The sequence below is a fragment of the Hordeum vulgare genome, chromosome 5H (assembly GCF_904849725.1).
Source record: "Hordeum vulgare subsp. vulgare chromosome 5H, MorexV3_pseudomolecules_assembly, whole genome shotgun sequence".
NCBI lineage: Eukaryota > Viridiplantae > Streptophyta > Magnoliopsida > Poales > Poaceae > Hordeum > Hordeum vulgare.
The window spans coordinates 14369091-14381785 of NC_058522.1; the positions used below are offsets into that span (position 1 = coordinate 14369091).

The 12695-nt window shown below is 42.5% G+C and overlaps 2 protein-coding genes across 4 annotated transcripts; one reads left to right on the forward strand and one right to left on the reverse strand.

The window, feature by feature from the left end:
- Positions 1-785: 785 nt before the first annotated feature.
- LOC123396197 lies at positions 786-1562 on the forward strand. Its single transcript, XM_045091227.1, has 2 exons — positions 786-1420; positions 1526-1562. Exons 1-2 carry the CDS (start codon positions 891-893, stop codon positions 1560-1562), a joined length of 567 nt encoding a protein of 188 aa, XP_044947162.1. The 5' UTR covers positions 786-890.
- Positions 1563-4112: 2550 nt separating this feature from the next.
- LOC123453116 (putative F-box protein At1g64540) lies at positions 4113-5945 on the reverse strand. Of its 3 annotated transcripts, none has more exons than XM_045129881.1 (4): positions 5278-5945; positions 5008-5243; positions 4708-4848; positions 4113-4618 (listed from the first exon to the last, which is right to left on the reverse strand). In XM_045129881.1, the coding sequence occupies exons 1-2, from the start codon at positions 5909-5911 to the stop codon at positions 5239-5241; spliced, it is 639 nt and encodes a 212-aa protein (XP_044985816.1). In that variant the 5' UTR covers positions 5912-5945; the 3' UTR covers positions 4113-4618; positions 4708-4848; positions 5008-5238. The 3 variants fall into 3 exon arrangements, with proteins under 3 accessions (XP_044985816.1, XP_044985818.1, XP_044985817.1); XM_045129883.1 differs by having other exon boundaries at positions 4947-5243; XM_045129882.1 differs by having other exon boundaries at positions 5008-5240; positions 5275-5945.
- Between the last annotated feature and the right edge of the window lie 6750 nt (positions 5946-12695).

Below are 12695 nucleotides of genomic sequence, written 5' to 3' on the forward strand. Positions count from 1 at the left end.
CAGCAAGCGCGACGTGCTCCGATGACAGCGGCGAGGGAGTTGGGCTGCATGATCTATTCGGAACAAGCGGAGGCGGTGTCGTCGCTCGCCTGTCGTCCTTCCACACTCACCGGTCTTGTCGGATCGGATCCCAGGCACTGCAATGCATGCTTAATTTAGATTCTCTACACTTCTGCCTGCATCAGCGTGAAACTCTGAACTGATTGGTTAATTATAGTACAATGTTTGCCTATCCCCCGGCATTCGTTTCTTCCTTCACACTTGATGAGTGGTCAAGTCCTACAATGGGAATGAGTGGGTGAAGTTGTTCCGCAAACAAACCAACTGTTACACCCACACTTGCTCCTCGGCAGCTCCACCCATTTCTGTCCTTGGCGATTCATTCTTGACTTTAGTAACATCTCTTTGCTGTTGTTATCTTCCGCGTCGCATCCCCGGAAAATCAAAGTGAACACAAAACATTTATTTGCAAAAGGGAAAGAGGTGAGCCTGTCACTAGATTAATTCTTTGATTGTTCTTTCTGTACTGTCATACATTCCACATTGTTCTTGTCTGCTTTGTCTTTTATTTGTAATTTGCAGTAGTACTGATATTTGATACCCCTCCTTTGGTTCCTACAGAAATTGACCTGGGAAAGGAAATAATGAAATGCTCTGGATGAATAATGTGGTAAGCCTTGTTCCTGGTACATAGTTCTGTTCACATGTGTGGAGACAGCACAAATAATTTTCTCGGAAGATGCTAAGATTTGAATTTGTTTTCCACTCACCAGGAGCTACGCACACATACCCATGAGGTGTTATTACCACAGCAAGATCTCGACAAATGCACTTGAATCTTGACGCCAGATGATGGGACATTAACACGGAGACGACAATATAGTGCACAGATGAGCACCGATACAAATGCCAACCCTGCAGCGAAGGATGTTGAGGAGAAGAAAGCGGCCGGCCCATCCTCCTCATCATCGGAGAACATCGACGAGGAGGATGATTTCTTCCAAATCGAGGGACCAGTTCTCAGCACCCAATTCTCCCTGGCTGGACCAGCCCTCGACGAGTGCCCTGACCCGACAAGGATCCCCTCATCGGTCTTCGCGAGGACGTCGACGGCACCGAACGATTGGAGTGTTACATCGAATGAGTCTCTCTTTAGCATCAACGTGGGGAACACGAGCTTCTCCAAGGACCATAAGATCTTGTATGGCAAGTCGGGTGAGATGGGCAACCCCAACGAGCCTTTGGCGCCATTGCCATTGTTGCCGCAGCAGAGCTTGGGATCCAGCACCATCAAGGGGGCAGTGTCACCCAAGGCAACCGGGGAAGGCAGCTCGACTATGAAGGGGGAAGGAGACGAGGATCACATAAATAGCATGTCACACCATTCCGAAGGAAGCACGACCAACTTCGCATTCCCAATGTATGTCCTCTCTAGCACCATGCACCCCCTCCCCCCCCCCCCCCCCCCCCCCCTCCTCTTATTAGCTTACTTTTTTCAGTATGAAATTCTTTCTCGACTTTTCAGTTATCGGCATACACTGACACTCTTTTTATCTCCTTAAATAGCTAACTACATGTGAAGATGTAAGTAAATATCTCAATGAACAACTTGTTTAAAATTGTTTTCTGCATAATCATACACCTAGGTAAAAAATGATCTCATATCAAGAACTGAGGTCTTAAAAAGTTAAATGTTTGAATTGTGCTACCTCCCATTGTTGCTTAATTAACCTAACGGTAAAAAACAGAGTACCCCCAGACACCAGAAGAGTTAAGTGTGTGATATTTCTTTCACTTGGTGAAACATCCAATCCCAGTGAATGCCCTGGACATATTTTCCAAAATCACGGTCTGATTTAGAGTGTCTTCAGATTGACGGGCGACGAGAAAGCCAGTGGGGCCTCGAAGGACAACCAACCAGATCTTGCCCGACAAAGCACGGCGCAACTGAGTCAAGCAGCAGAGCTAGAGCCGCATGATGAGAAGAACGGGTCACCAAAAGCCGCAATGGGATCACCAAAAGCCGTAATGGAATCGCCAAAAGCCGCAATGGAATCACCTAAAGCTGCAATGGAATCGCCGAAAACTGCAACGGAAGCACCTAAACCTGAAGAAGCCCCTGTAGCGGAACCGGCACCAGCACCAGCAGAGCCACCGCCAGCGACAAAAATGTTTCCCTGCTGTTCTTGTTGTCCATTCTGTTGCTAAGGAGTATTCAACGTACGGGCGCTCAATAATCCATAGATGCTCAAATCAGTAGAAGGCGTTATACTGATTTGCAATCCAAAATTGTTAGTCAGATCAGGAATTGGAGATGAGAGGGACATTGACAACCAATTTCTTGCTCCGCGTTCGGTAGATTATCTTAGATGCATACACTACTTGTAGAGGAGATGTTAATTTTGTAGTTTCTGATTGGAATATTTGTTTAATCATGGAGGCAATTTATATTATTTGGTTGTAGTAGTTGTGAGGATGTGTAGATGCTTTAATTTACTAATTGTAGGATGTTATGTTTTATATTGCTTATCTACTGTGATATAAATAAATTAAAGATGTGTAGGTGCTACCTTTTTTATATAATTTTTTTGTTTTTCTAATATTAATAAAATCAAGAATGTAAAGGCCTAATTATGAATGTCATGTTGTCACCTGCAACTACCGAAAATTAACGTCTCACAATCAACTAAAATAAAATGAAAAAAGAAGGTAGACCAATCAATACTAATCTACACATAGAACAGTTTCCTTAATCAGCAGAAGTAGGAACACAATAAAAATAAAAAATAGAATATCACAATCAGGGCTAGTGGGGCCTTGTCAACATTTGGGCCTCTGAAATGTGAAATCTCGCCATCTTGTTACCCGTGCATCCAAAATTTCTCGGTGTTTTGAAAGACTCAGTTCATCAATCATGAAATAATTGCCAGTGAAGTACATTAACCTGGGCACATAGCAATAACACTAGTGTAGCCACCCCAAAAACATTGACAGGAATATGATATGCCCACACTACATTGTCATAGCATTCCTATAGGTAAAGCAATTTTTTTAGCATGAGACATGCAATTTACAGATGACTTTTCCCATGTCCAGCAAACTAACTTCATCTGCCAACAAAATTCCCACATTAGGAAAAAACCTCTCGGGGGCCTCGGACGAAATAGCAGTTCTCGGACAATGCGCCCTGGTCATCAGATGGACTTCAGCTATTTGTCCTTTGGCTGGGAAAAAGAACAGCCATACGCCCTATGTCTCCAGGCTGCCATGTAGTGAATGGAAGTTTTTGTACATTCAGATGAATGGGTGTACTCTCTTCATTATAAACTTTGTAAAGTTTAATCCAATCTTTTGGAAATATCAACATTTCTAATACAAATAAATATAGTACGAAAATATATTTAATGATGGAGATATTGAATTGTATTGTAGACATTGCTATCTTTTCTATATAAATTTGATCGACATTTACAAAGTATGTTTAGGTGAATTACAACAGGCATTTAACCAGCCCAAATCACTTATATTAAGTACTTAGTACTGAATCTTGAAATACATTGTACTGAATCTTGTAGAAATACTTTGTACTGAATCACATGTCCAGTTTTGTGTTTTGCCTTCCATTTCAGCATCGTGTCCTCTAAAATACTTCCTTTACTTGTTCAAAATAATTCTTCCGTAGAAATGGACACTTGCATCCAAAGGTAGGATTACAAGAAGCAAGGTTGTCTTTCTTATTTTTTGCCACTGCCTTTGCCTATAGTTACTGCCAAGAACTGGCAGCTACAGATGCTACTTCTGCTGACACCATGCACTAACTGGTACCTAGGGTTATCTCTCAGCAATGATCGAATAATATTAGCTCCAAAGAATCCTTTCAGTCACTTTATGAACTGGCACAAGCCTCTAGAATTGGGGCGCCTTGAAGAGAAGTTGGACCAGTACTCCGGTAAGGCAGTAAGTATTAAGTACTCTATAAGTAAAAGACAGCTCCCGTGGTGTCACAAAGCTCCAGGATATTATAAACTACAAAAACAAACACAACTAATCAAAACACTAATTGGATGGGCGGATAGGCAAGAGTTCTCACGTAGTATATGAAGCAAACAACACAACTAAATAGGTTCTCTAATGTTATAAATTTCCAGGATAGAGTATTACAGAAACTACAAGCACCAGAAATAGTCAAGGCAGGACCAGACAGAAAAATGGGATAAGGTGATAAGCAAGAGCAACTCATCAATTAATGGAGCAAACCAAGTGGCAAGCGTTTTCGACACTAGAGTAGAAATGGATCAACTAAGTCCAAATCATGGACATCCTGGAAACGACGGATACAATAACCAGTTATAAAATGAATCTGAGCCACTTTTGAAGCCCTTTTATCCAGCTGAAGCTTCCTGCGTTGTTCTGTCAAGAATTCCTTATTGCCGGAGCAACCCCCAAGCTTCACTAGCTCTAGCACTCTCGCATTCATTATAAAGAATGTCAGGAAGTCAATTTCAGACTTGATGCCACGATAGGAATCCAACACTATTGTCTTCAGACGAATATCAAGACATCTTGTCAAATCCCGGTGTTTGCGACGCCACAAATTGTTTGTTTTTGACTTATTTTCCTAAAAATAGCATATAGAAATAAGTAAACCAATCATTTGTAAATATAAGATCAAAAGTGTTTGAACATTGAATGAATGAAGAACATCACCATAGCCTGAATGTACAGCTTCTCCAAGCATGGAAAGCATGGCATCAACTGAATAACCGTATCCAAAATTAGTGTATTCATTTGGACAGCTAATGTCTTGACTGTGCGGATCACCATTGCCAGCTTGTCGACGTGCAATCCCTTTACCAAGCATGAAAGGCATCGTTATTAGTCCATTTACAGTCTTTTTATTCAACAAACAAAAAATAAATTTGAAAAGCCTTAAAATGCATGGTAACTGAATAATTGTGGAGCCAAATACAAGTTTGCTGTCGAGATTAAACTCATCCCGGTAATTACCATCGGAAAGGTGGCCTATTGTCTCCAGTTGAGGCGCTGAAACTACATACACATGCAGACTACTAGTGCCGGAATGACGATGGAGCAACTTCTGTAGACAAGGGGCATTCTCGATGATGAGTTCCTTCAAGTGGACATGATTGTCAGCAACATTGTAGTAATTATCAACACCAACGCTCCTAAGGGTAAGGGAGTTGATCCGAAGGCAGCGGAAGCCAATGCTTCGTAATATCAGCAAGCACTCAAGAGCGGGGCAACTGGCGATCAAGCTGTGCAGCGAGCACTCCGAAATGCTGACACAATGAAGCCCGAGCTGCTTGAGCAGGGGAAAGTGAAGCCCTTGGATGGTGCTGTCGTGGAGGTTGTACCCTCTGATGGTGGCAACGCGGAGGGTGGGTGCGAAGCGGAAGGTTTGTGACGGCAGCGGTATCCCCCTTGAGTAATATCCTATCTCGAGCTCCTCTAGTTTGTCCAGAGCGCGGGACCGGAGACAGGCATCGACGGTAGCAAGGCCAAAGTGGTAACCATGCATGCGGAGGCGACGACCGGGACCCGGGTGGGAAGAGAGGATGCGTGATATGATACCAGCAGCACGCTCACGACCGTAACGCTCCCGCAGGTGAGTGCAGTCGAGGTTGAGAGGGGCGGAGGAGAGCCAGAGGTGGCGCCACTTGGAAGAGAGGATTTGGGTGCGGGCGCCTTCGTCGGTGGGGAGGAGGGAGATGATGTCGCCGAGGACGGCGTCGGGGAGGCTGCTGATGCGGTCGACGAGGCCATCGTCGTCTTCTTCGCCCACTCCAGGAATGGGATCGGGAGCTTCCATCTCCGCCGGCTCCAGGTCCTCGTCGGTGCTCCCGAGTGCGGCTGGTTTCCTCTTCTTCCTACTACTAGGACCTCCCTCCATCCCTTTCGGTGTTTGGTGGGCAAAGCGAGGAGATCGCATTTGTGAAGGAGAAGGTTTGATCAGGCAGAGCTAGCAACCGTATATATATATAGCAGTACTACTAGTAGTGGTTCAGGATCTGAAAAGGCTTTCAAAAATGGCTGTAAATGCTACGGCGGGCGGCACAGTACTCAAACAGTTTCAAAACAACGTTTAAAAATGTTTATGTGTATTTCAATACAACGTTCATATTTTTAACGTGTATTTAAAAAATGTTCGCACTTTCAAAACAATGTTTACAATGTTCTCGTCTTCCTGTTTTTTCTTTGATACTGTTGAATTTTTGTTTCGAATTTCCAAAAATGTTCTCGTGTCCAAAATTTCGATATTTTTTAATTCCGAAATTTGTTCACACATTCAAAAAATATTCCTGGTTTTATAATTTGTTCATGAATTTGTAATTTATTCATGTTTCAAAATATATTTTAAAAATGTTTGATTTTAGGAAAATCTTCATGTTCTCAAAAATGTTTTATTTGAAATGCAGGCTATGGAACATATAGCTAATACATAATTATTGGTTCCCCTACCGTTAAGCAATGTTACACATTCAGATTGAGCTGGGCAGTACCCCTCTTCTGCTTTGGTGCTAACATACAATTCTAGCATGGATAATGAACGATTATGTTGAAACAAGAAATATAATAATAACTATTATATTATTGTCTCTAGGGCATATTTCCAACAGTCTCTCACTTGCACTAGAGTCAATAATCTAGCTTCACATCTCTATTTGATTTTACAATGTAATGAATCTAACACCCATACAGTTCTGGTGTTGATCATGTTTTGTTCGTGGTAGAGGCTTAGTCAGCGGATCTGTAACATTCAGATCCGTGTGCACTTTGCAAATATTTATATCCTCCTCCTTGATGTAATCGTGGATGGCATTGAAGCATCGCTTTATGTGTATGGTCCTCTTGTAAAATCCTGGTTCCTTGGCTAGAGCAATGGCACTAGTGTTGTCACATAACAGATTTATTGGATCCAGTGCACTTGGCACAACTCTAAGATATGTCATGAACTGCTTCATCCACACACCCTCCTTAGCCACCTTCGAGGCAGCTATGTACTCCGCTTCGCATGTAGAATCATCTACGACGCTTTGCTTGGAACTGCACCAGCTTACCGCACCCCCATTAAGAATAAATATGTATCCAGTTTGTGACTTAGAGTCATCCGGATCAGTGTCGAAGCTTGCATCAACGTAACCCTTTACGACGATCTCTTCGTCACCTCCATAAACGAGAAACATTTCCTTAGTCCTTTTCAGGTACTTTAGAATATTCTTGACCGTTGTCGAGTGCTCCATTCCTGGATTACTTTAAAACCTGCCTGCCATACTTATGGCAAGGCTGACATACGGTCTAGCGCACAGCATTGCATACATGATAGACCCTATGGCTGAAGCATAGGGGACGGCATTCATCGTTTCTCTATCTTCTGCAGTCACTGGGCATTGAGTCTTACTCAACTTTATACCTTGTAACACAAGCAAGAACCCCTTCTTGGATTGTTCCATTTTGAACTTGTTCAAAATCTTATCAAGGTATGTGCTTTGTGAAACTCCTATTAGGCGTCTTGATCCATCTCTATAGATCTTAACGCCTAATACATAAGCAGCTTCTCCTAGGTCCTTCATTGAAAAACTTTTATTCAAGTAATCCTTTACGCTTCCCAAAAGTTCTACATTGTTTCCAATCAGCAATATGTCATCCACATATAATATTAGAAACGCTATAGAGCTCCCACTCACTTTCTTGAAAATACAAGCTTCTCCAAAAACTTGTATAAACCCGAACGACTTGATCACCTCATCAAAGTGTTGATTCCAACTCCGAGATGCTCGCACCAGTCCATAAATGGATCGCTGGAGCTTGCACACTTTGTCAGCATTCTCTGGATCGACAAAACCTTCTCGTTGCATCATATACAACTCTTCCTTAATAAACTCGTTAAGGAATGCTGTCTTGACATCCATTTGTCAAATTTCATAATTGAAAAATGCAGCTATTGCTAACATGATTTTGACGGACTTAAGCATCGCTACTGGTGAGAAAGACTCATCATAATCAACTCCTTGAACTTGTGGAAAACCCTTTGCCACAAGTCGAGCTTTATAGACGGTTACATTACCATCCGCGTTCGTCTTCTTTTTAAAGGTCCATTTGTTGTGAATGGCCTTTCGGCCTTCAAGTAATACTTCCAATGTCCATACTTTGTTTTCATACATAGATCCTATCTCGGATTTCATGGTCTCTAACCATTTGTTGGAATCCGTGCCCACCATTGCTTCTCCATAGCTCGTAGGTTCATTGTTATCTAACAACATGATTGATAAGACAGGATTCCCGTACCACTCAGGAGTAGTACGTGCCCTTGTCGACCTACGAGTTCTGATAGGAACTTGATCTGAAGTTTCATGATCATCTCTTCAACTGGTGTAGCCTCAACAAGAACTTCTTTCTGTCCTCCGTCACCATCTGGTTGAAGCAAAGGTTCTACAATCTCATCAAGTTCTATCTTCCTCCCACTCAATTCTTTCGAGAGAAACTCTTTCTCAAGAAAAGCTCCATTCCTAGCGAAAAACACTTTGCCCTCGGATCCGAGATAGAAGGTATACCCAACTGTCTCTTTTGGGTATCCTATGAAGACGCACTTTTCCGCTTTGGGTTCTAGCTTTTTAGGCTTAAGCTTTTTGACATAAGAATCACATCCCCAAACTTTAAGAAATGACAACTTTGGCTTCTTGTCATACCACAATTCATATGATGTCGTCTCAACAGATAATGATGGTGCCCTATTTAAAGTGAATGTAGCTGTCTCCAAAGCATAGCCCCAAAACGATAACGGCAAATCGGTAAGAGACATAATAGAATGCACCATATCTAATAAAGTATGATTACGACGTTTGGACACACCATTACGCTGTGGTGTTCTAGGCGGTGTCAACTGTGAAACAATTCCACATTGTCTTAAGTGATCACCAAACTCATAACTCAGACACTCACATCCTCGATCAGATCGTAGGAATTTGATCTTCTTGTTATGATGATTTTCAACTTCACTCTAAAATTGCTTGAACTTTTCAAATATTTCAGACTTGTGCTTCATTGAGTAAATATAACCATATCTACTCAAATCATCAGTGAAGGTGAGAAAATAACGATATCCACCACGTGCCTCTATGCTCATCGGTCTGTACACATCAGTATGTATGATCTCCAACAACTCACATTGTTCCAGAGAACGGAGTCTTAGTCATCTTGCCCATGAGACATGGTTCGCATTTGTCAAGTGATTCAAAATCAAGTGACTCCAAAAGTCCATCAACATGGAGTTTCTTTAGGCGGTTTACACCAATATGACCTAAGCGGCAGTGCCACAAGAAAGTGGCGCTATTATTATCAACTCTACATCTTTTGGTTTCAGTGTTACGTATATGTGTATCATCACTACCGAGATTCAACATGAATAAACCCCTCACATTGGGTGCATGAACATAAAAGATATTACTCATATAAATAGAACAACCATTGTTCTCTGACTTAAATGAGTAACCGTCTCACAATAAACAAGATCCAGATATAATGTTCATGCTTAAAGCAGGCACTAAATAACATTTATTTAGATTCATCACTAATCTCGATGGTAACTAAAGTGAGATCGTGCCGACAGCGATCGCATCAACCTTGGAACCATTTCCCACGCGCGTCGTCATCATCCTTCGCCATCCTTCATTTATTCCACAGTTCCTGTTTCGAGTTGCAAATGTGAGCAACAGAACCGGTATCGAATACATAGGCACTACTACAAGAGCTGGTAGGTACACATCAATAACATGTATATCAAATATACCTTGTTTGGCGTTGACTGCCTTCTTATCGGCTAGATACTTGGGGCAGTTTCGCTTCTAGTGACCAGTCCCCTTGCAATAATAACATTCAGTTTCGAGTTTGGGTCCATCCTTGGGTTTCTTCGTCGGAGGGGCAACAGCCTTGCCACTCTTCTTGGAGTTACCCTTCTTGCCCTTGCCGTTTTTCTTGAAACTAGTGGTCTTATTGACCATCAACACTTGATGTTCTTTCTGAATTTCTGACTCAGTGACTTTCAGCATCGCAAACAGCTCGGCGAGTGACTTATTCATCCCTTGCATGTTATAGTTCAACACGAAGCTCTTATAGCTAGGTGGCAATGACTGAAGAACTCTGTCAGTAATAGCCTCTTGCGGGAGAGGAATCCCCAGCTCAGCTAGGCGGTTAGAGTACCCAGACATTCTGAGTATGTGTTCACTGATAGACTCGTTCTCCACCATTTTGCAAGCATATAACTTATCGGAGGTTCCATACCTCTCGATCATGGCATTCTTCTCAAAGATAAACTTCAATTCCTCGAACATCTCGTATGCTCCATGACGTTCAAAACGTCTTTGAAGTCCCGGTTCTAAGCCATACAAAACTGCACATTGAACTAATGAGTAGTCATCCTTACGTGATTGCCAAGCGTTCATAACGTCTTGGGTCGCCGTTTCGGGTGGTGCATCACCTAGCACCGCATCAAGGACATATTGATTTTGGGCAGCCTTGAGGATAAGCCTCATATTACGGTCCCAGTCAACAAAGTCGCTTCCATCATCTTTCAGCTTAGCTTTCACTACGAACGCATTAAAATCCAGGGTTGCTACCGTGCAAGCCATTGATCTACAACATAATTTTTTTGCAAAGATTACTTAGACTATGTTCAAGATAATTGAGTTTAGCTAATCATATCTTCTATTCTTAAATAGTTGCAACCCACTACCTATTTTTCCTTCTCATGCAACCATGCCACATCATCAAGTCATGCATTTAGTCATAAGTACTTATTTTTCCTCATGTAACTATGCCACATCATCAAGGCATGCATGTGGTCATAAGTTATAATGTGTGTGCATTAATCTAACATTGTTTCACTAATTTTTCTTATGGGCATAAATAGTATCTACTTTAGAGCAAATATATGTAGATTGTGTTACACTTTTTTAGGCAGCTTTCGTCAGATGCTTCATATGAGTTATTGTTCTTAAAACATAAAATGAGAGCAATCCTAATATTTTTTAGCAATAGTTTTTGTTTTTCAACACCTATTTATACATCTGTTTATCATGTTTCCTGCAGCAATGCGCGGGGCATCATCTAGTTACTAATAAACTCCCACTCAAATTGACATCCATCTAGTCATTTGAGTGTCGCATGATCCAAATTCACTAACTCAAGTCCGATCATCACGTGAGTTGAGTTTAGTTTCAATGGTGAACATCTCCATGTTGATCATATCAAATATATGATTCATGCTCGACCTTTCGGTCTCTTGTGTTACGAGGCCATGCATGTACATGATAGGCTCGTCAAGTTTAACCTGAGTGTTCCGCGTGTGCAACTATTTTGCACCCGTTGTATGTGAACGTAGAGTATATCACACCCGATAATCATGTGGTGTCTCGAAATGATGAACTGTCGCAACGGTGCACCGTCAGGGAGAACACAATTTTACATTGAAATTTTAGAGAGGGATCACCTTATAATGTTACCGTCGTCCTAAGCAAAAAAAAGGTGTATAAAAGGATTAACATCACACACAAATCATAAGTGACATGATATGGTCATGAACTTGTGCGTCCCACGAACTCCGTCCGATCTAGTACCGAAAAGATGGCACCTCCGCGTTTAGCACACGTACAACTCGATGACGATCTCCACATTCTTGATCCAACAAGAGAGATGAAGAGGTAGCTGAATTCTCTGGTAGCATAGCGGCGTGGCGGTGATGGTGGTGGAGCTACTCCGGCAAGGCTTCATCGTGTCGTACCGAACTAGCTACAGGGTGTCACGAAGTGGCGGAGGGAAAGATGGTTGCACTATGGCTTGAGGTCCCAAAATCATCTCTCACCTCCACTATATATAGGTGGGAGGGAGGGGTGGCGCCCTAGGGAAAAATCCCTAGGGTTCGGCCGGTGCAAGAGGAGAGGGAGGAGTCCTCCTCCAACACAACTTGGAAGGTGGAGTCCTCCTTCCCCAATTCGGTTTGCCCACCTCTCCTTTCCTTTTCTCCTACTTTGGCCGAAGTGGCCCTTATTGGGCTGGCCACCAGCCCACTGAGGGATGGAACGCCACCCTTGGGCCTCTTTATTTCTCTCCCGGGTGGGTGGCCCCTCCATATGGAACTCCGGAACCCATTCGTCACTCCCGGTACTTTACCGATAATGCCCGAAAACCTTCCGGAAGCCAAATGGATACTTCCTATATATCAATCTTCGTCTCTGGACCACTCCAGAAACCATCGTGGCATCCGAGATCTAATCCGAGACTCCGAACAACCTTCGGTTACCAACATCAGTAACTCAACTATAGTGAAACGTCACCGAACCTTAAGTGAGCACACCCTGCGGGTTCGAGAACTATGCAGACATGACCGAAGCACTCTCCGGTCAATATCCAATAGCGGGACCTAGATGTCATATTGGATCCTACATATTCTATGAAGATCTTATTGGTTGAACCTCTATGTCAAGGATTCAGTTAATCCCGTATATCTTTCCATTTGTCCTTCGGTATGTTACTTGCCCGAGATTCGATCGTCGGTATATCCATACCTATTTCAATCTCATTACCGGCAAGTCTCTTTACTCGTTCTGTAATACAAGATCTCATGGCTAACTCTTTAGTCACATTGCTTGCAAGGCTTGTTTGTGATGTTGAATTACCGA